The sequence below is a fragment of the Falco biarmicus genome, chromosome 2 (genome assembly GCF_023638135.1).
Source record: "Falco biarmicus isolate bFalBia1 chromosome 2, bFalBia1.pri, whole genome shotgun sequence".
In the NCBI taxonomy this organism is placed as follows: Eukaryota; Metazoa; Chordata; class Aves; order Falconiformes; family Falconidae; genus Falco; species Falco biarmicus.
In genome coordinates this window covers 1,790,074-1,808,648 of record NC_079289.1, presented here as the reverse complement: position 1 = coordinate 1,808,648, position 18,575 = coordinate 1,790,074, and the positions used below count along the sequence as shown (strand labels likewise).

The window sequence follows — 18,575 nt, the reverse complement described above, 5'->3', positions numbered from 1 at the left end:
GATGCTGCCATGACAATGACATGACAGAGGAGGCATCACCTCTCCCCTCGCTGTGATGTGACATGGGATGTGGGTGTTTCTGGTGAGGTCCATGGTGTGTGTGTGTTCCCCAGCTCCCTGCTACCCCAGCTGCAGCTGTGCTGGGTGAGGGGACCAGCTGAGCATGGGGTGCTGCGGGGCTGATTGTCCGTGGGGCGTGGTGATGCTGCGGATGGAGGCTGGCATGGGCACAAAGGGGGTTGTCTCTTGGGGATTGCACCCAGGTTGCTGCCAAGGACATGGATCCAGGCAGGGGGCATGAGGAGGGCCAGGGCAGGGGCACGGCATGGGCTGTTCGGGGCTCCCGGCTCCTGTATGTCCATCAGCTCCTGAGTGCCCATGGATTCCTGGGTACCTGTTGCCTCCTGGGTGCCCATCAGCTCCTGGGCATCTGCCAGCTCCTGGATGCTTGTGGATTTGTGAGTGCCCATGGACTCCTGGTACTTCTTGGCTCCTGGGTGCCTATCAGCTCTTGGGTGCTCATGGACCTGTGGGTGCCCATCAGCTCCTGGGTGTCCATCAGTTCCTTGGTGTCCATCAGCTCCTGGGTGCTTGTGAATTCATGGGTGCCCATGGACTCCTGGTACCCATTGGATCCTAAGCATCCATCCAGCACCTCCTGAGTGTCTGTCAACTCCTGGATGCTTGTGCATTTCTGAGTGCCCATGGACTCCTGGTACCACTTGGATCCTGGTTGTTCATCAGCACCTGGGTCCTTAGGGTCTTCTGGGTGCCCATGGACTCCTGGTACCTGTTGGCTCCTGGGTGCCCATCACCTCCTGGGTGCCTGTGGTCTTGTGGTTGCTTATGGACTCATAGGTGTCCATGAACTCCTGGTACCTATTGGATCCTGGGAATCCATCAGCTCTTGCATCCCCATGCACTCTGGGTGCCCATTGGCTTCGGGGTGCCCATGGACTCCTGGGTACCTGTTGGCTCCTGGGTGCCTGTCAGCTCCCAGGTGTCTGTCAGCTCCCAGTTGTGTGTGGATTCATGAGTGTCCATGGACTTCTGGGTACCTGTTGGATGCTGGCCATCCCTCAGTTCTTGGGTGCCATGGACTCTGGATGCCCATAATAAGCTCCTGGGTGTCTGTTGGCTCCTGGGTGTCCATCAGCTCCTTTGTGCTTGTTAATTTACGGTGCCCATGGACTCCTGGTACCTGTTAGAGCCTGGGTGCCTGTCAGCTCCTGGGTGCTTGTGGACTCCGGGGTAGCTCCTGGGCATCCATCAGCTTCTGGGCATCCATCAACTCCTGGGCGCCCTTTGGCTCCTGGATAACTCTTGGCTTCTGGTGCCTCCAGAATTCTGGGTCCACATGGAGGCCTGGATGCCCATCAGTTCTTGGGTACCAGTCAGCTCCTGGGTGCCCATTGGCTCCTGGATGACCTTTGGCTTTCAGGTGCCCACTGGTTTCTGGTGCCTATTGGCTCCTGGGTGCCTATCAGCTCCTGATGCCCAAATGGATGCTGAGAACCCATCAGCTCCTTGGTGCCCTTTGGCTCTTGGGTGCCCATCCATTCCTGGTGCCCTGCGGTTCCTGGGTGCCCATCAGCTTCTGATGCCCATCGGCTCCTGGTCCCCATCAACTCCTGGGTGCCCATCACCCCATGGGTGCCAGGCCGGCACCCTCCTGGGTACCCCAAGTTTTCTTGCACCCCATTCACCTGTATCCACATCCCATGCCACCAGCCACCCAGAGCACCTCCTACCCACTTGTGCCGTGCTGCGACTCGTGGTGATGCCAACAGGTGCCAGCATCAGGCACCCTTCTCCCCAGCTTCCCTCTCCCCCCAGAATCCCAGTAACTATTTCTTTTGAGGTGCTGTGGGACGCAGGCTACGGCTTGTGCCAGCAGCAGAGGACGCTGGGGAGGGGAGATCGAGGGATGCTGGTGAGTTGGGGGGCAGCGTTACCCTCGCCCAGCAGGCGCGGGACCAAGCGCGCCAGGAGGCAGTGGAGGAGGGAGGGAGAGAAGAGCGCGGCTGACCTCAGCATCTGGAAAGCTGCACTCTTGGGCCGCGGCCTGCGTGCCGAAAACCAGAGGCAAAAAAAACCTTCCATATTTGGTGAAAGCTGCTCTAGGGCTCGGCAAAGGCTGGCTGCAAACGGGGGCCAGCAAGCCCCCCGCTGTGCCCCGGACCACTGCAACACGAGTTCTGCAAGGGCTCTGCAAATGCACCAGAGGATGGATGGTGGTGGGGCGGGGAGATAAATCAGGGCGGGCATTGCAGGTAGGGTGGGAGGGGGGCATGGGGGGTGGGGGGGCCCATGGGGTGCTGCTAGCAGTGGAGGGAGGGTGCCCTGCGATGTGCCAGCATGACTCTGAGCCTCATATCTGGGGGGGGGGGGGGGGAGGGGGGGGCACTACCCCTTGCGCCCCCAGCACTAGTGATGCAAACCCTGATTTCAAGTGAAAATCCCATGGGAAAAGCCCCACAACGTGTTTAGAGGATGAATTTTTGTTGCTTCTGGAAATGAGCCTCCCGCCATCTCCCCACTCCCCATCCCACCGGCACCACTCGGCACTGCCGTTGCTGCTCCCCGGGACGGCACTGGGATGCCCAGCATCTTTCTGCCCTGCCCTGAAAAAATTGCTCCGACTCCTGTATTTTTTATTCCTGTTTTTTTCTCACACTTAAAAAGCAGAATTACAGCCAGGCTGTGTCCTCCTGGGATGAATCACCACAACCGAGAAGTCAAAGAAAACAACCAAATTCTCGGTGCATCTGTTTGGGGCTGAAGCTCTCCTCCTCCTCCTGCTCCTCCTCCTCCTCTTCCTCCTCCTCCTCCTCCTCCTCTTCCTCCCCATCCCGGAGGCGGTTGTGCCACTGGGTTTCTCCATGGGAGCATCCCTGAACAAATCAAGGCTTCTCTGTGAGCTGGGAGCCTGGGAAAAACCACGACCAAGGGAAAAGCAAATATCTCCAGCCCCAGGACTGCGAATAAACACGGGAGTATTATTAGTAACCGAAGCAGAGCTGAATCAGAGCTGCTGATTTATGCTCCTATTTCCTTTCAAGAAGTTACGCTTTGGAAAGCGGCTCGGACTTTTCTTACCCGTGGGAGAACAGCGAGCGGCTGGGCGGGGAGGGGATGCAGCCCCGGATGTGATGCTGTACGGCATCAGCCTGGCTCGGGCATGGCCCCTCTTCTGTGGCACAGGTCCTTGTGTTCCCCTGGGATGTGGAAGATGATTTCCCCAGGATATGGGGCCTGTTGGTCCCAGGGGTGGAGGGCGCTGGCACCTAGGGATCGGGTGACATGCCCTGGGAAGGAGGTGACTGGTGCTCGGGGATGGTGCTGGTTGGTACCCAGGGATGGGTAACGGGTAACCAGGGATGGAGATAACTGGCATCCAGGGATGGAGACAACTGTTACCCAGGGATGGTGGTGGCTGGTATCAGTGATGGAGATGACTGGTACTCAGGGGTGGGTTGACTGGTACCCAGCATGGAGGTGGTTGTTAGCAGGGGTGGAGATGACTGGTATGCAGACATGGTGGTGAGTAGTACCTAGGGACAGATGCAGCTGGTACCCAGGAATGGAGCTGACTGGTGCCCAGGGATAGAGGTGGATGGTACCAGTGATGGAGGTGATTTGATACCCAGGGATGGGGTGACATGTCCTGTGTCACGTCAGAGAAAGGAGGTGGCTGGTTCCCAGGGACTGGGGGAGCTGGTTCCCAGGGACTGAGGGGAGTGGTACCATGGATGGGGAGACTGGGACCCAGGGATGGCAGTGGCTGGTGCACAGGAATAGGGTGAATGGTGCCCAGCGATAGAGGTGGCTGATACTGTGGATGGACAGACTGGTATCCAGGGACAGAGCGGCATGCTCAGGGATGTGGTGACTGGTGCTCAGGGATGGGGAGAACTTGCACCAGGGATGGGGTGGCTTGTACTGGGGATGGGGGTTACTGGTGCGCAGGGATTGAGGTGATTGGTATCCAAGGATGCCAGGGACTGGTACTCAGGGATGGCAGTGGCTGGTACCCAGCAAAGCAAGGTCTTCCCCTGTGTGGTGGCTGTCATCCCTCCACCCCTGTGGCACAGAGCTTTGTGGGACATACAGCTGAGCATCACTTATCCCGAGGCTAAGGCTGGATGGGTTTGCCTTGAAAGCCCTACAAAACCCAATCAAACATCTGGCTGGAAAGCATCCTGAGAAGAGATAATGTGATTTTTTTTCCAAGTGATTTTCCTGTCAGAAACCAAGTGATTGAGGAAATACAGGATTGGGTGTAATAGTGTCATCCTATTTTGGATGATGGTGCCAGCCAGGTTTTTTTCCAGCTGTGCGAGCAAGTTTTATGTGTTGGGATGATGCCTTTTGCTGCAGAGGTGTTTGCTCATCGCGTTAGGATGGATGGAAGTGGATCTGGTTTTGGTTTTGAGCCTTTTTTTCCCAGGGCTTTGGTAGAAATAAAGCCAAGGGTGCGTTAAAATTGTTAAGCTTGGGTATTGGCCATGCACTGCAGGCTCCCTGGGGCAGGGGACTCTCCCCATGGGCCAGTGGCTCCCGCTGGGATATCCCAGCTCCCTCCAGTGGGATCTGCCCCAGAAGCATCCAGGGAAAGAAAAGGTGCAGAAGTCCCAGTTCCCCCCAGTTTTTTTCCAAACTGGGAATGGGGGGTCTCAAGGAGGTGACAAGATTCAGGCTGCTCCTAGCACAACCATGCTACAAGACCCTAGAAAATCCCTCCCTCCAACTCCCAGCAATGCGGAGCATCAGGAGCCAGCATCAATGGGTACAAGCTGTAATGGGGGGGGGGGGGGGGGAACAACAACCCTCTATTTATTTATTTTTTAAAATTTTGCATGTTTTGGAGGGGTAGGAAAAATTTTGCTTGAAGCAGGGCTAGCCCCTCCTTCAGCAGCTGCAGGAAGGGTGAACTGAGAAAGCCCCAAGAGGCAAATCCTACTCCCAGAATGGTCCAAAACACTGCAGATTTTTCCAAAAACTGGATTTTTTTTGCCCCAAAGCAAGGTCTCAGGGTCAAAATCCCTGCTACAGCTCACCCAGGGTATGGCTGAGCCCTGGCACAACTTGTTACATCACTGACCTTGGAGAAATGATGCTTGTTGCGGGTCTGGGAAGGGAATTTCAGGGTGAAACAGCATCTCCAGGGATACAGACATCCCCCCTCCCATGGGATGTAATTTTAGCATCCCAGCCAGGTGGTGACAGCCTGTGTGACACCCTCCCGCACGTTCCCAGCTTCAGTGACCCAGTTCCTGGCAGCAGGAGGGTTTGGAGGGGAGTCCTTGAGTGGCTGCAAGCAGCATCGTTACATGCACCGATGTGTGCACGGTCTCAGCCTGGGCTAAGGGCCAGAGGTTGCCATGGTGGCTGGGATTCCTCATGGATGTACAGCCCTGCTCTCCCTTTCATCTAAACCCCCACTTTTCTTTAAAAAAGGAAGTTTTTAGGACTTCCCTCCAACAACGCCTCTTTGTCTGCAGGGGGTGGAGGCAGGACACAATTTGCCGGGTCCTTTTTTTTAATATCTCAAGATGTTTTAAAATCCCTGGGGATGCTCAAGCTCTTCCTGCATTGCTATGCCCAGACGGGGAAAAGCAAAATGATAGATTTGCACCCAGAGGCTTATTAAAAAATAAAACAGAGCAAGCTAGAGCTCCCATTCATCTTCAGGAGTCCAAGTGGGGTTGTATTTCCAGTGCTGGAGGGAAAAACTGGGGGAAAACCCCTCTCTGAGCCCTCCATCCTGGGTTTGGGGTGTTGCTGAATCACCCCCTGAATCCCCAGTGCTGGATCTGCTCCAGCTTTGGCTTTTCAGGAGCATCCTCACGATGCTGGCACAAGCCTTTGGGATGGGGGATGAGCCCCTTGGCTCCATCCGAAGGGATCAGGATGGTTTTCCTAGGAGGGTTAGGGCTTTTTTTGGGGAGGAAACACACAGGTTAAAAAAAAAAAAAAAAAAAGAAAAAGGCTGATCCAAAAGGAAATCTAAAGGTGTTTACAAAGAGCCGCACTGCTAAAAATAACTGGCTCATATTTTAGATGGCCCTAAAAATAGGCAGCGCTGTTGGAGTGGCCAAACACTCCCAGGAATTTCCTGTGGGCTGCGGGCCGCGTGCAGGGGGGTCCAGGCTCAGCGGCCGGCAGGGATGGCCGGCATCGCTCCGGCTTTTTCTTTCCTGGGTGCTGGCAAGATGACCTCCATTGGGCCCCTGGATGCACAGCAGGATCCGGCCTGGCTCCTTCCCTGGTCACAGGCTTAACCCTTCTCCATCCATCATTGCTCCCTGATAACACCTGAAGAGGTTGGGTGGGTTTGAGAGAAGTTTTTAAACTCATCAGCAGAAAGCTCAACCTTAACAGTAGACACCAGAGAATCTACTTGCAAAGCTGCTGGGGGGGGAAATGCTGTGTTAAGCGAAGGGATTGATTCAAGGGTGGTGTCTGGGGAGTGGGACGGACCCTCTGCAGATGGAGGGATCCCCCTGCTCGCCCCAGGGACCGGTGATCCCGTGGGAGGGCTGGAGGGCGTTGCTGCAGGCGGTGCAGCCGGGTCGCCACTGCAGCGTCACAGCGTTGCAGCGTCACTGCGTCACAGGCCAGCTGGGCCTGGGGTTGCAGTTTATGTGAGGCAGGGTTTGCAAGAGGAATGGGTTTGTGTTTGCAACCCAGGTGGATCGGAGATCACAATGCAGGCAGACCCAGGTTTGCAGCCCTGGTGGGTCCAGGATTGCAACAGGAGCGGCTTTGGGATTGCAGCCCAGATGGGTTGGGGATCGCAACCCAAATGAGCCCGGGACTGCAACACAGATGGACCCAGGATTGCAACCCGAGTGGGTCTGGGATGGCAACCCAGGTGGCTCTGGGGTTACAGCCCACATGGGTCCAGAACTGCAACCCAGATGGGTCTGGGATTGCAGTGCAGGTGGCCAGGGGATGCAGCCCTGATGCATCTGGGATTGCAACAGAAATAGGTTTGGTATTGCAGCTAGATGGGCCTGGGACTGGAACGCAAATGAGCCCGGGACTGCAAACCAAGTGGGACTGGGGTTGCAACCCAAAGCAGCCGAGCGCTGCAACCGAGACGGGCCCAGGACCGCAGCCCAGATGAGCCCATGGCTGCAACCCAAATGGGTCCAGATTTGCAATCCAGATGGGTGTGGGATTGCAACAGAAATGGGTCTGGGATTGCAATGCAGGTGGACCCAGGGTGGCAGCCCACATGGGCCCAGGACTACAACCCAAATGTTGGGGTTGCAACCTAGATGTGCCCAGGACTGCAACAGAAATGAGTCTGGGGATTGCAACACAAATGGGCCTGGGGTTGCAGCCCAAATGCGGGTTTGCAGCCCAGATGGGGGATTGTAGCCCAAATGGGTCTGGGATCGGAAACCAGATGGGCCCCAGATTGCAACCTAAATGGGTCCAAGACTGCAACCCAGCTCGGCCACTGGAACTCAGGATGGCCTGGGACTGGAACCTGATGGGTCCAGGGTTGGAACCCTGATGGGTGAGGGATTTGCCACCCAGATGGGTCTGGGGTTGCAACCCAAATAAAACAGGGTTTACAACAGAAGTGGTCTGGGATTAGATCCCAGAAGAGCCCAGGACTGCAACCTAGATGGGTCCAGGATCGCGATGCAGATGGGCTCAGGATTGCAACTGAGTTCAGGATTGCAGCCCAGACAAGCCCAGGGCTGTAACCCTGCTGGGACAGGGTTTGACACCCAGATGGGTCTGGGATTGCCATGCAGATGGGCCCAAGGTTGCAGCCTATGTGGGTGTGGGATTGCAACCTAAATGGGTCTGGGATTAGATCCCAGAAGAGCTCAGGATTGCAACCCAGATGGGTCCAGGGTTGCAACCCAGACAGGTCCAGAACTGGAACAAAAATGAGCTGGGGACAACCATGGTACTGCAGAAGGAGTTGCAGGAGGTGGTGCCTTGCGAACAGCCTCCTTACCCCTAATGCAATTAGCTGCGCTGGGTGCAGCACAGGCACCCATCATGCCCGTGACGGGTGCTGCAAGTTCCCCCTCCCTGATCCCAGAACCCGTGTGTATTTAAGGCTGCTGCAGCCTCCCCTCTCATTATATGCACTGAGTTGGCCATTCTCTGCCATAGACCCTGATGGGGGAAGGGGGGGAGTGGGCGGGATGGAGGTGCCATGGATGCGCCCCCTCCCCCCCCCCCCCCCCCCCGCGGCCCCCCCCTCAGGGTGGGATGCTTATCATCCTCATTATCAAGAGGAAATTTACTGGCTGCAATGGGAGGACACAGCCTTGCTGCACGCCGTTGCTGTGGAAACGGGGTGAGCGGCTAATTAGATTTAATTAACGAAGCAGGAAGGTAGCCTTACAAAGGGATCTGGGCAGGGCGCATCACCGGGCAAGTAAGGATGTGGAAAGTAAGGATGTGGATGCCGAGGGGAGGGTGTGCTGGGGAACAGGCTTACTCCGTGCCTCAGTTTCCCTGTCTGCCAAGTCGAGGAGGGGGACATGGTACCCAGTGACACCTCCCCCCCCCAGTTGATGGGGATGGAGACCCCAAGGATGCCGAGTACCCCAACCCAGCATCATCTGCATGCGCATGCACCCCCCCCCCCGAAATCACACTCCTCAAGAAAGCATCACACACACACACACCCCCCCATGCAGCATCCTCCTTGAGCAAAGCCTCTCCAACAGCATCCCCGCAGCAGGATCCGGCCCTGCCTGCCTCCGTGTGCGTGTGTGGGCACAGCTCTGCCTCCGTCTCCGATTGCTCCCGCCTGCCCGTGCCTCGGTAGCACCCGGGGCCGGGGACCCGCGTGCTGCCACGGACGCAGGCGCACGCCTGCTGCACGCAGCCTGCAGCCGTTCTGCGGGAGGGCTCGGATTTTTTTTTTTTTTTTTATATATATATATATATATACACAGAGAGAATTCTATCGATATAAATAGCTCCTCTATTTGATTTTCCTCCTCGCTGCATCCCAGCACAGCGGTTCAGCTAGTTTAAAGGGGGGACCTGGGGGTATATACATATATATACATATATATATATATATATATATACACATTTTTTATTCCTTGGGCCGCGTGGGACGGACCGACCCCCGGGACCCGCATGCTGCAGATGGTGAGGACTCTGGCGCAGTTCACCATCGCGCTGGAGGACATGCGAGACATCGGGGACGGCATCGACGCGGCCTTTGCCGCCTCCGGGCTTGGTGGGGCGGCCGAGGAGCTGCCGGAGAAGGGTTGCGGCAGTCGTGGTGGTACCGAGGTGATGCGAAAAAGGATGAAGGGGGGGTGGGGGGGCGGGGGGGCTGGGGCGGGGGGGGGGGAGGGGGGGCTGGTGGTTTGAGGGGCTTATATGGGGGGTTGCATGGATGCGTCATGTTTGGATACATGTGCACCCAGCAGAACCCGACACTTGCGGGGTCTGGACCGCGATTGCCGTGGCAACGGTGCCTCCATCCTCATCCTCAGCCCGCCGCCCCCAGGGTTCTTCATATCGCGGGGAGAAGGGGGATACTCCCGCCCGGAGAGGGTGATGGGGGGCTGGAGCTATCACCGCCACCCCCCCCCCGCAGTGCTGATTTACACCGCGGAGGCATCAGCTGGTAGGGAAATGCCCCAATTCCCATTGTGTCAGGTACTGATCCTGAAGGTGCTGAGCATCTCGGGGGAAGAAGGATGAGGCCGGGGTGCGGCAGGGGTGTCCCTGGGGAGAGCAGATGGAGACCAAAGCAACATCAGTCCCAAGGGGAAGAGGCTTTTCTAGGATAAGGGATGTGGCGGGGTGCATCCTGCCTGCACCGGGGTACTGCTTAGCCCTGCCAGGATGGTGCATCACCCCCAGCTCCTGCTCATCCCAGAGGGAATGTCCCCCTGCTGGGATAATACTGCTGCCGTAATGGTGGAAAAAATTCCCTTGCCAACAGTTGGGCATCATCCTGCATCTCTGCACCACTGCAAATCCCCAGTGTGGCATGTGGTGCTGAGCCTGTTCAGCTCTCCAATCTGGCCCTTTGCTTCGATTCTGAGCTGGAATGGCTCTGGAAAATGCCAGGAACATCGTACTGAGCTGGGGAACTACAGGCTGTGGAAGGGTTGGGGAAACTGAGGCACGGCAGGGCAGGTGACAGGCGCTCTGTACCCCTAAAGCCCGTCCTCCAGTGGGTGCCCTTCAGCCTGTAATTACAACAAATTAATCGGGCAGTTGAGAGCATTACTAAACCTTCAGGCTGCAGCGACGTGGGGAGGTTTCAGCCGGTGTCCCTGAGGACCCAGCATTGCCGTGGTTTGGGAGGACAGATCTCCTGGGTGGATGTGGACCCGTCACCGTAATATTTGGCTCCAGACAGCAGCTTCCTCCTTGCTTGGCTGAAAAGTCCAATATCAGCTTGGTGGGTGAGTGGGGAAACTGAGGCACAGCTCTGTTCTTGAGCACCGAGCAGGATCTGGACAGGATCCCTCCCCACTGCTCCCTGGGGACCGTTCGGGAGATGGTGGCCACCATCCGTGGTGAGAGTGGTTGAGCTGAAGCTTCCTCATGCGGTTGCCGAGCAGCTTCTCAGCACAGTGTTCCCACTGGGAGCAGTGGAGGGGACACACCTCCACATGGCTGGGGGATGTGGGCTCATCCCACAGTGAGATGGGGGACATGGGGGTTCGGTGGCTCCAGCAGCCCCTGTAACAGCAGCGGCTCAGGGGAACCTGGTCCCAACATGCTGTGGTGGCCAGGGGGGCCATCTCTGCACGCAGGGCAGCTGGGGTGTCTGAGCACCGAGGACCTTTGCCGGGCCCTTGTCCTCAGGGCCTTTGTGGTGTCCCCACATCTGCCATAGCATTTTGGGTGTCGCAGCACCCACGGGCTTTGAGGTATCACCACAAACGGGACCCTTTAAGTGTCTCTGCGCCCAGGTCCATTGGAGCATCTCTGTACCCATGGCCTTTGGGGTATCCAAGCACCCACGGCCTCTGGGGTGTCCCTGCACCAAGGGCCTTTGGATGGTCTCCATGGACAGGACCACTGCCGTCTCCATACCCAGTACCTCAGAGCATCTCCTTTCCTGGGGCCAGCAGAGGGTCACTACACCCAAAACTTTTGGGGTGTCTCACATCCAGGGTTTCTGGAGAGTCTACACATGCAAAACTTCTGGGGCATCTCAGCACCCAGGGCCTTGGAACATTTCTACACCCAAACCTTTTGGGGTATCTCACACCCAGGGTCTCTGGAGCATCTTTTTACCCAAAACTTTTGGGGTGTCTCACACCCAGAGTCTCTGTAGTGTATCCACATGCAAAAGTTCTGGGGTATCTCTGCACCTCTGGAGTATCTCTGCACCCAAAACATTTGGGTATCAGAGTACCCAACACCTTTGTAGTACTTCTGCACCCAAAACTTTTGGGGTGTCATTGCACCAGGACCTTTGGAGCATCTCTGCAACCAAAACTTTTGGGGTGTCTCACGCTCTGAGCTCTGGAGCATCTTGCCCCCAGGCTGAGCTGCAGGGGTGTCCCCCTGGGTGCTGTGTGCGATGGGGGTCTCCAAGCCCCACAACCAAGAAGACCCCAACCCATCTGCTTCCCAAGGCTGGTGGACCATCCCACCCCGCCACCTCCCCGAGCCCACCACCATCCCATTAATCCCCCTCCTGCGGGGCCACAGCCCAGCGCCAGGGTGCCTGGGGTGCCGGGCGGGAGGCAAATTCCTACGGGACCGCCCCGAGCGGAGCCGCCGGAGAGACGGAGGGTGCCGGGACCGACCCATGTAGGGCTGTGAGATCCAGGGCGGGCTCCTGACGCGGCCGCGGAGGAAACCAGGCGTCTCTGTGCGCTCGGTGTCATGTACTTCCTAATCCTCCCGGATTCCTCCATCGGGGTGGAGAGGGAGCGGAGGGGAGCTGGACGCCAGCCGGGCTCCTCTGGCGTTCAGCCTCCCCGCTGAGCCCCCACGCCGGCACCGACACCCGCCACATAGCTCCCCACCATCGTGTCACCCCAAAACTCATCTTGTCTTTCTTCCCACCCGGGCAGGACATGAGGAAACACGTCATCATGACACTGCTGGACACGGAGCAGTCCTACGTGGAGTCCTTGCGCACCTTGATGCAGGTAACGTGGCACAGCCAGGGACGTGACACCCCAAACCACGTCACGGTGTAACCGTCCCTTGCTTAAACCACCCCCAGGACCCCGAGTCGGACCCCCAGCTGCGGGTGCTCTACCAGCACTGGTGTGGTGTGGGGGTGGATTGGGGACGCATGGCAGTGGGGATGTTGGGGACAGTGGGACCGGGAGTAGGAGCAGCGTGGCAGGTCAAGAGCAGGGTGTGGGGGTCATCTCTGTCCCCCAAATCAAGCCTGTGATGTTCCTGGTGGGTTGTCACCTGGCGGGTGTCGTGTCCCTAAGCCCCTTCCCGCACTCGCCTACCAAAAGCTCTGCCTCATGTGTGCCCCATCTCCTGGGCCATTGCTGATGGCTATCTGGTGGGGGGGGGGGACCCCTTACACCCCCCGTTCCTCTGTCCCCCCATTTTCTGCACAGCGTCATCACCTGCAGCCATGGGCCAAGGGTTTTTCTTGGTTCTTTTTTTACTGAGCTGGTTCCAACGCCCCTGGAACAGCCTGGCCTGAGGGTCCACCCCACATTTCAGATGTTAATGAAGCTGTTTCAGAAGGTTAATGGTGGTAAACGCCCTGGAGACTAGGTCACTGCTGGCGTAGGTGTGGGTTGTCCAACCACATCGCTGCAGGTGGAAACACCAAAAAAATCAAGAGCTCTGCTCTGCTGGGTAGAAAGCAGTGCCTGTAGGACATCTGCTGGGCATGTCCACGAGGGCATGGGGCACCCGTCATCCCAACACCCAGCCAGGCTTTTCCCCTAGGTCCCCCGTGAGTATGCCCCCATGGTGGACCCAGATGTGCTCTGCCAAGTGTTGCTGCAGGAGGGAAGGGCCCTTTGAGGCTGCTGTTGTGCAGATGTTGTCTTGGAGGGACAAGAGGACTGAGGACCCTGGCTCTAGAGCTTATTTTGGGGGAAGGGTGGTGTCCCTGCTGGTCTAGGCATGGACAGAGACTGTCCCATGGTCTGTGTCATCCTCTGAGGTGGGACATGAGGCTGGTTGGAGAGGACAGCTGTGCTGGGACTCACCAGTTTCCCACCGGAGGGACTGGTTGGACCCGTGTGGGAGCCACAGAGTGTTAATGCCTGAGCTCTTACCCACAGGACAAGTCCTGGCACGGTGCAGCCAGGGGAACCCGGCTTTCTGGGGGTTGTCATAAGGGTCCAGATGCCCCCAGCTCCCCATCTCAGCTGAGATAAGGTGTTTGGATCCAGGACATGGCCCAGTGGCATGTAGCATTGGTGGCTACCAGGGACCAAGAGCATCCTGGAGCATCATTTTTCAGCCAAGCCAGATGGTGCCTGGGCAAGCTCTGCTCACTCTGCCTGTGTGCTGAGGCGTGGGCTGTCTCCATGCTCTTCTTCCCCATCTGGTCCTCGCTCCCCCAGTTTCATGGTGGGGGGGATGCATGGCACAGCCCAGCTCAGCTCCCGCTGGAAGTGTTTGCCACAGTAGGGCAGGTGAGGTGGGTTAGGAGCCTCAGGAAGGATTTGACCCTTCTACCTTGGGTCTCCATGAGGTACCCACCATCAGCTTGAGGAAACTCATTCTTGGGGGATGACTCCTCCTTCGCCAGCTTGAATGGAGATGTCCAAAGCCACTTGAGGTGGGCCCTGTCCTCACTACTCGGCTCCACAGTCCTCCCAACATCCTGAAGGATAGCAACACCCCATCCCAGTCAGGCTGTGGCAGCAACAAGGCTTGAGAAGACCTCCCTCATCCTGCATCCCTTGCAAATCCAGCTCTCCATTCCCGGGGGCACTGCTCCTCCCCACAGCTCTGCCCCACGGCAGGAGGAAAGGGGTTTTGTAGCAGAGCTGCCCACCCAGCCTTGCAGAGGATCTGCTTTTCCTGCTGGCCTTTGAGCATCGCTCGTTGGCTGTTTCCTAAGAGAGTCTGCTGGGTGAAGTGTTCCAGGGCTTGATCCAGTGCATCCACCCTGCTGGCTCCAGCCCCACGTGGTCCCAAACACCCTAAATCCCACTGGGAACACACCAGCTTTTGGATCCCACAGTCATGCTGCCTTGATTTCCCAGCCAGGTCAGGCTGTGTAGCAGATGGAGGCGACCAAGCTCATGACAGCAAAGTTTTGGAGCTTCTCAAGGTTGTGGCTGGGGGACAGAGGACACTGTGCTTTGGCAGTTCCTCGCATGGGCCTGTCCCAGTCCCCACACTGCCGTGGGGATGCAGCAGGTGGGATGGGACCCAGGGGGGAGGCTGGGGTGCAAAACCTGCTGGGACCTGGCACTGTCTGGTCCTTCTGGTGGGTCCCACAAACCAGGGTTCACTGGGGGAACCCCCTGCTGCAGTATGCATCCCGTCCCCATATTTATTTTGATAATTTCATGCTGAGGCGGGGTGGGAAAAGAAATCCATCAGGACCCCGATGCCTTTGCTGCCCTGCAGGGTTACATGAAGCCGCTGAAGCAGCCAGAGAACTCGCTGCTGTGCGACCCATCGCTGGTGGATGAGATCTTCGACCAGATTCCTGAGCTGCTGGAGCACCACGAGCAGTTCCTGGAGCAGATCCACGACTGCGTGCAGAACTGGCACGAGAAGCAGAAAGTGGGCGACCTCCTGGTGCAGTCGGTAGGTCCTCGCAGGGCGGATTTCATGCCGGCGTGCCCGCTCTTGGGCACAGCCCCAGCAGGAGAAGTTTCAGAGCAGGAGGCAGGGAAGTGATTAAAGGACGGGCCAAACACGCCTGGGATGGAGAACAGGAGACGATCTCCAGGCCCGCCGTCTGCTTAGCGTAACGGCGGCATGTTGCAGCGACCGGCTGGGTCTGCAGCTCGGAGTTTCTGCCTCGGGAGCAGAAATGTCAGGGCTGAAAAATCGAGGGGGGCGGGCGGCGCCGGGTGAGCCCTCCCCGCACCAGCCCCGATGCAGGATTAACCCTTGGAGTAGCTTCTTCCAAGCTTGCCCAGGATGGCTGTGCTGGACCTGTTCCCCTTTCCCTCCCCTCTCCTATTCCCTCCCAGTTCTCCAAGGACGTGCTGGTGAACATCTACTCTGCCTACATCGATAACTTCCTCAACGCCAAGGATGCTGTCAGGATTGCCAAGGAAGCCCGGCCAGCATTCATGAAGTTCCTGGAGGTGGGTCCTAGTTCTTCTCCCTATAGATGCTGGCCAAGGTCCAGAGCCACGTGCAAGGCTGCTGGTGGGGAGGAGCCGGGGTTAATGGGAGTAAACTGGTAATCAATGGTCAGACTGGGATTCTTCCCCGCACCTTCTTCTGGATTTATTGCAAAGATGCTAAGTTGGGATGAACCAGAGTCACTCCAGATGGTGTAAAAAGGAGTCACCTTGACCCCAAACGGGTGTTTCTCCAGGTCCTGGGCTGGTGGGACGCTGGATCCCTGCTGTGGCCCACCTAACGGGCCAGTCCTTGTGCCCCCCCACCCCGCTGGTGTTTTGCAGCAAAGCATGCGGGAGAACAAGGAGAAGCAGGCTCTGTCCGACCTGATGATCAAGCCAGTGCAGAGGATCCCGCGATACGAGCTGCTGGTGAAGGTGGGTGCAGGCAGGAGGGCATCTGTGCCATGCCAGGAGCGCGTGAGACCGCGGCTCCTCCTCACCTCTATGTAACGGGAGCTTTTAGGGGTCTTGCATCTCTCCTGGCCCCTTTTCCCACGCCTTGACTCAAAGTCGGTGTCCCTGGGCATACGCACAGCTCTGCCCTCCTGGGGATGGACTGTCACACTGCTGTCCCCCCCAGCATGTCCCCATGGGTGTGCAGTCCCCTTCCCCTTTATTTTTCTGCTGGGAGATTGGACGTTTCAGTGTCATTTTGGGACCGGCTACAGTGCCACCTGCTCTGTGCCTCAGTTTCCACCTGCCAAGTTACTCTTCCTGGTGCTGAGGCTGATGGGGATGTGTTTTTATAGAACCACAGAAGCCTTTGGGTTGGAAGGGACCTTCAAAGACCATCCAGTTCCAACCCCCCTGCCACAGGCAGGGACACCTTCCACTAGACTAGGTTGCTTACAGCCCCATCCAGCCTGGCCTTGAACACTTCCAGGGATGAATTTCAGGCTTCTGTGCAAGGTGAAGATGTGCTCTCAGGAGCTGCTGGCCTCTTTAGAGGTGGCAAAGACAAGGCTGGTGGTGGCCAAAGCTCAAGACTTCATTTCTTTGCAACACCATTCCTGCATGGGGCTGGTTTCCATCCCCAGCACCAGAGCAGCGCGGTAGTCATGGCATGGCTGATGCCCAAGCTTTGCCTGTGGTGACGTCCCAGCTGTGTCCCCGTGGTAGGACCTGCTGAAGCACACACCAGAGGACCACCCCGACCACCCTTTCCTCATCGACGCCCAGCGCAACATCAAGCAGGTGGCCGAGAGGATCAACAAGGGCATGAAGAGCGCAGAGGAGGTGGAGAGGAATGCCCGGATCGTGCAGGAGATCGAGTCCCACATCGAAGGGATGGAGGATGTATGTACAGGGGTCTTACATGGGGTTGGTCTTTCCTCCTTCATGAAATGCAACTATTTCTGCTCTTTCTGGGTCACGCCAAGCTGGGCCACTTCTTTTCTCCTCCAGGTCCTGCTTTCCCCATCATCACTCAGTCTTAGTGGGCTCTGAGGGGTTTGGGAAGGGGCTGAGGTGCCAGTTCTGAGCTGGGAGGCTGCAGGGACAGGGACAAAGCTTGTGAGGGTCCCCCCCTGGGGCTCCCCACTCACCAGCCTCCTTGTTCCCACAGCTCCAGGCTCCACTCCGCAGGTTCCTGCGCCAGGAGATGGTCGTGGAAGTGGTAAGAGTGAGGTGGTCCCTTGTCACCGTCAGGGCCATGGGACAGCACACCAGATGGGGCAGTGGGAAGCTATGATTGCGGGTCATGGGATGCCCGTGTGCCCATGGGAGGCCACAGATGGGTGGGTGGAAGGGTGGGTGGATGGGTGGGTGGATGGAAGCTGCATCAGGGGAAGTTCAGATTCGACCTTAGGAAAAGGTTCTTCACTGAGAGAGTGGTCAGTAACTGGAACAGGCTCCCCAGAGTCACAGCACCAAGCCTGTCAGCGTTCAAGGAGTGTCTGGACAACACTCCTAGTGATACAGTGTAGTGTTACGTAGTTCTGCAAGGAGCAGGGAGTTGGACTCAATGATCCTTATGGGTCCCTTCCAATTTGAGATATTCTATGATTCTGTAGGGATGGACAGATGGGTGGAAGGATGGATGAAGGAATGGAAGCATGGAAGAATGGAGGGAGGGAGGGAAAGAACAGGCAGATGGATGGTAGACGGAAGAATGGAAGGATGGATGGGTGGACAGATGGATCAATGACAGATCAGTGGGGAGGATGGATGGGTGGACAGATGGATCAATGACAGATCAATGGGGAAAATATGAAATTCCCCAAGTTTGAGGGAAGATGGGTTTGGGAGCAAGCAGGTGGCAGGGAGAGCCCACAATAGCCCCAGACTAGGGGTGGGTAGGGAGGCTGGAGGTGGAGACTGCAGAGGGCCTGGTGTTCCCATGGCCCTGGTGCTTACCCACGAGTGGGACCCTGTGGCTTTGCCGACATGGCCGTTGCACCCATGTCCCCTTTCACTGTCATGAGAACATGGCCAGTCCCCGTGCAGATGGTGTCATGGGACACATCCCAGCCTGCTGCCAAGGTAGCACGTGGGCAAGCTGAGGCAGGGACCGCTCCCAGCGCTAGCAGTGGAGGAGCAGATGTTAACCCCTTGGTGTCTCCCACCGCTCTGCAGAAGGCGGTGGGTGGGAAGAAGGATCGCTCCTTCTTCCTCTTCACGGACCTGCTGGTGTGTACCACATTGAAGCGCAAGTCGGGCTCCCTCCGCCGCAGCTCCATGAGCCTGTGAGTACCACCAGGCTTGGAGACATCCACCAGGATTAACCCACATCGTTGGGGTTGTCCCTGGCGGCTGGCCTGGCTTTAGGGTGTTGGGGATGTGGGTGCAGCTCAACCCTCCCCCCCAACCTCAACAGGTACACGGCGGCCAGCGTGATTGACACCGCCAGCAAGTACAAGCTCCTCTGGAAGCTGCCACTGGAGGACGTGGACATCGTCAAAGGTCTTTCACTGCCTGCTGGAATGTCCCATCCCACTTTAAAACCCATTGCTCACCCCTGGCCGGTGGGGAGAAGGTAGCCCCTGCGTGGCGTTGGGGAGGAAGGAGTTAATGCCATTCACGTGTCCCCACACAGGTGCCTCGCAAGCCACCAACCGGGAGAGCATCCAGAAAAGCATCTGCCGCCTGGATGAAGACCTCAGCACGTTGGGGCAAGTCAGCAAGCTGTCAGAGACCCTCAGCTTCCCTCACCAGGTATGGGGATGGTGGGTGGCCCTGGTGCTGTCCCCTGGCTAGACACATTCCCCATGGGACCAACTGGGATGTCCTCAGCGGGAGGGATGACCTGTGGAAGGGCTGGTGGCCATGAGTGTCCACAAAGGTCCCAGACGCCACCAGCCC

At 57.5% G+C, this 18,575-nt stretch overlaps 1 protein-coding gene across 2 annotated transcripts in view; it reads left to right on the top strand.

Moving 5' to 3' along the window:
* The window catches only part of ARHGEF17 (Rho guanine nucleotide exchange factor 17), a 35,277-nt gene that overhangs the window by 11,539 nt on the left and 5,163 nt on the right, over nucleotides 1–18,575 (top strand). For both annotated transcript variants that reach the window (XM_056329405.1, XM_056329404.1), the window contains exons 2-10: nucleotides 12,048–12,125; nucleotides 14,542–14,724; nucleotides 15,117–15,233; nucleotides 15,558–15,650; nucleotides 16,395–16,571; nucleotides 16,840–16,890; nucleotides 17,850–17,959; nucleotides 18,091–18,176; nucleotides 18,310–18,428. In XM_056329405.1, coding sequence (XP_056185380.1) covers nucleotides 12,048–12,125; nucleotides 14,542–14,724; nucleotides 15,117–15,233; nucleotides 15,558–15,650; nucleotides 16,395–16,571; nucleotides 16,840–16,890; nucleotides 17,850–17,959; nucleotides 18,091–18,176; nucleotides 18,310–18,428 — 1,014 coding nt within the window. The remainder of the gene's footprint in view (nucleotides 1–12,047; nucleotides 12,126–14,541; nucleotides 14,725–15,116; nucleotides 15,234–15,557; nucleotides 15,651–16,394; nucleotides 16,572–16,839; nucleotides 16,891–17,849; nucleotides 17,960–18,090; nucleotides 18,177–18,309; nucleotides 18,429–18,575) is intronic.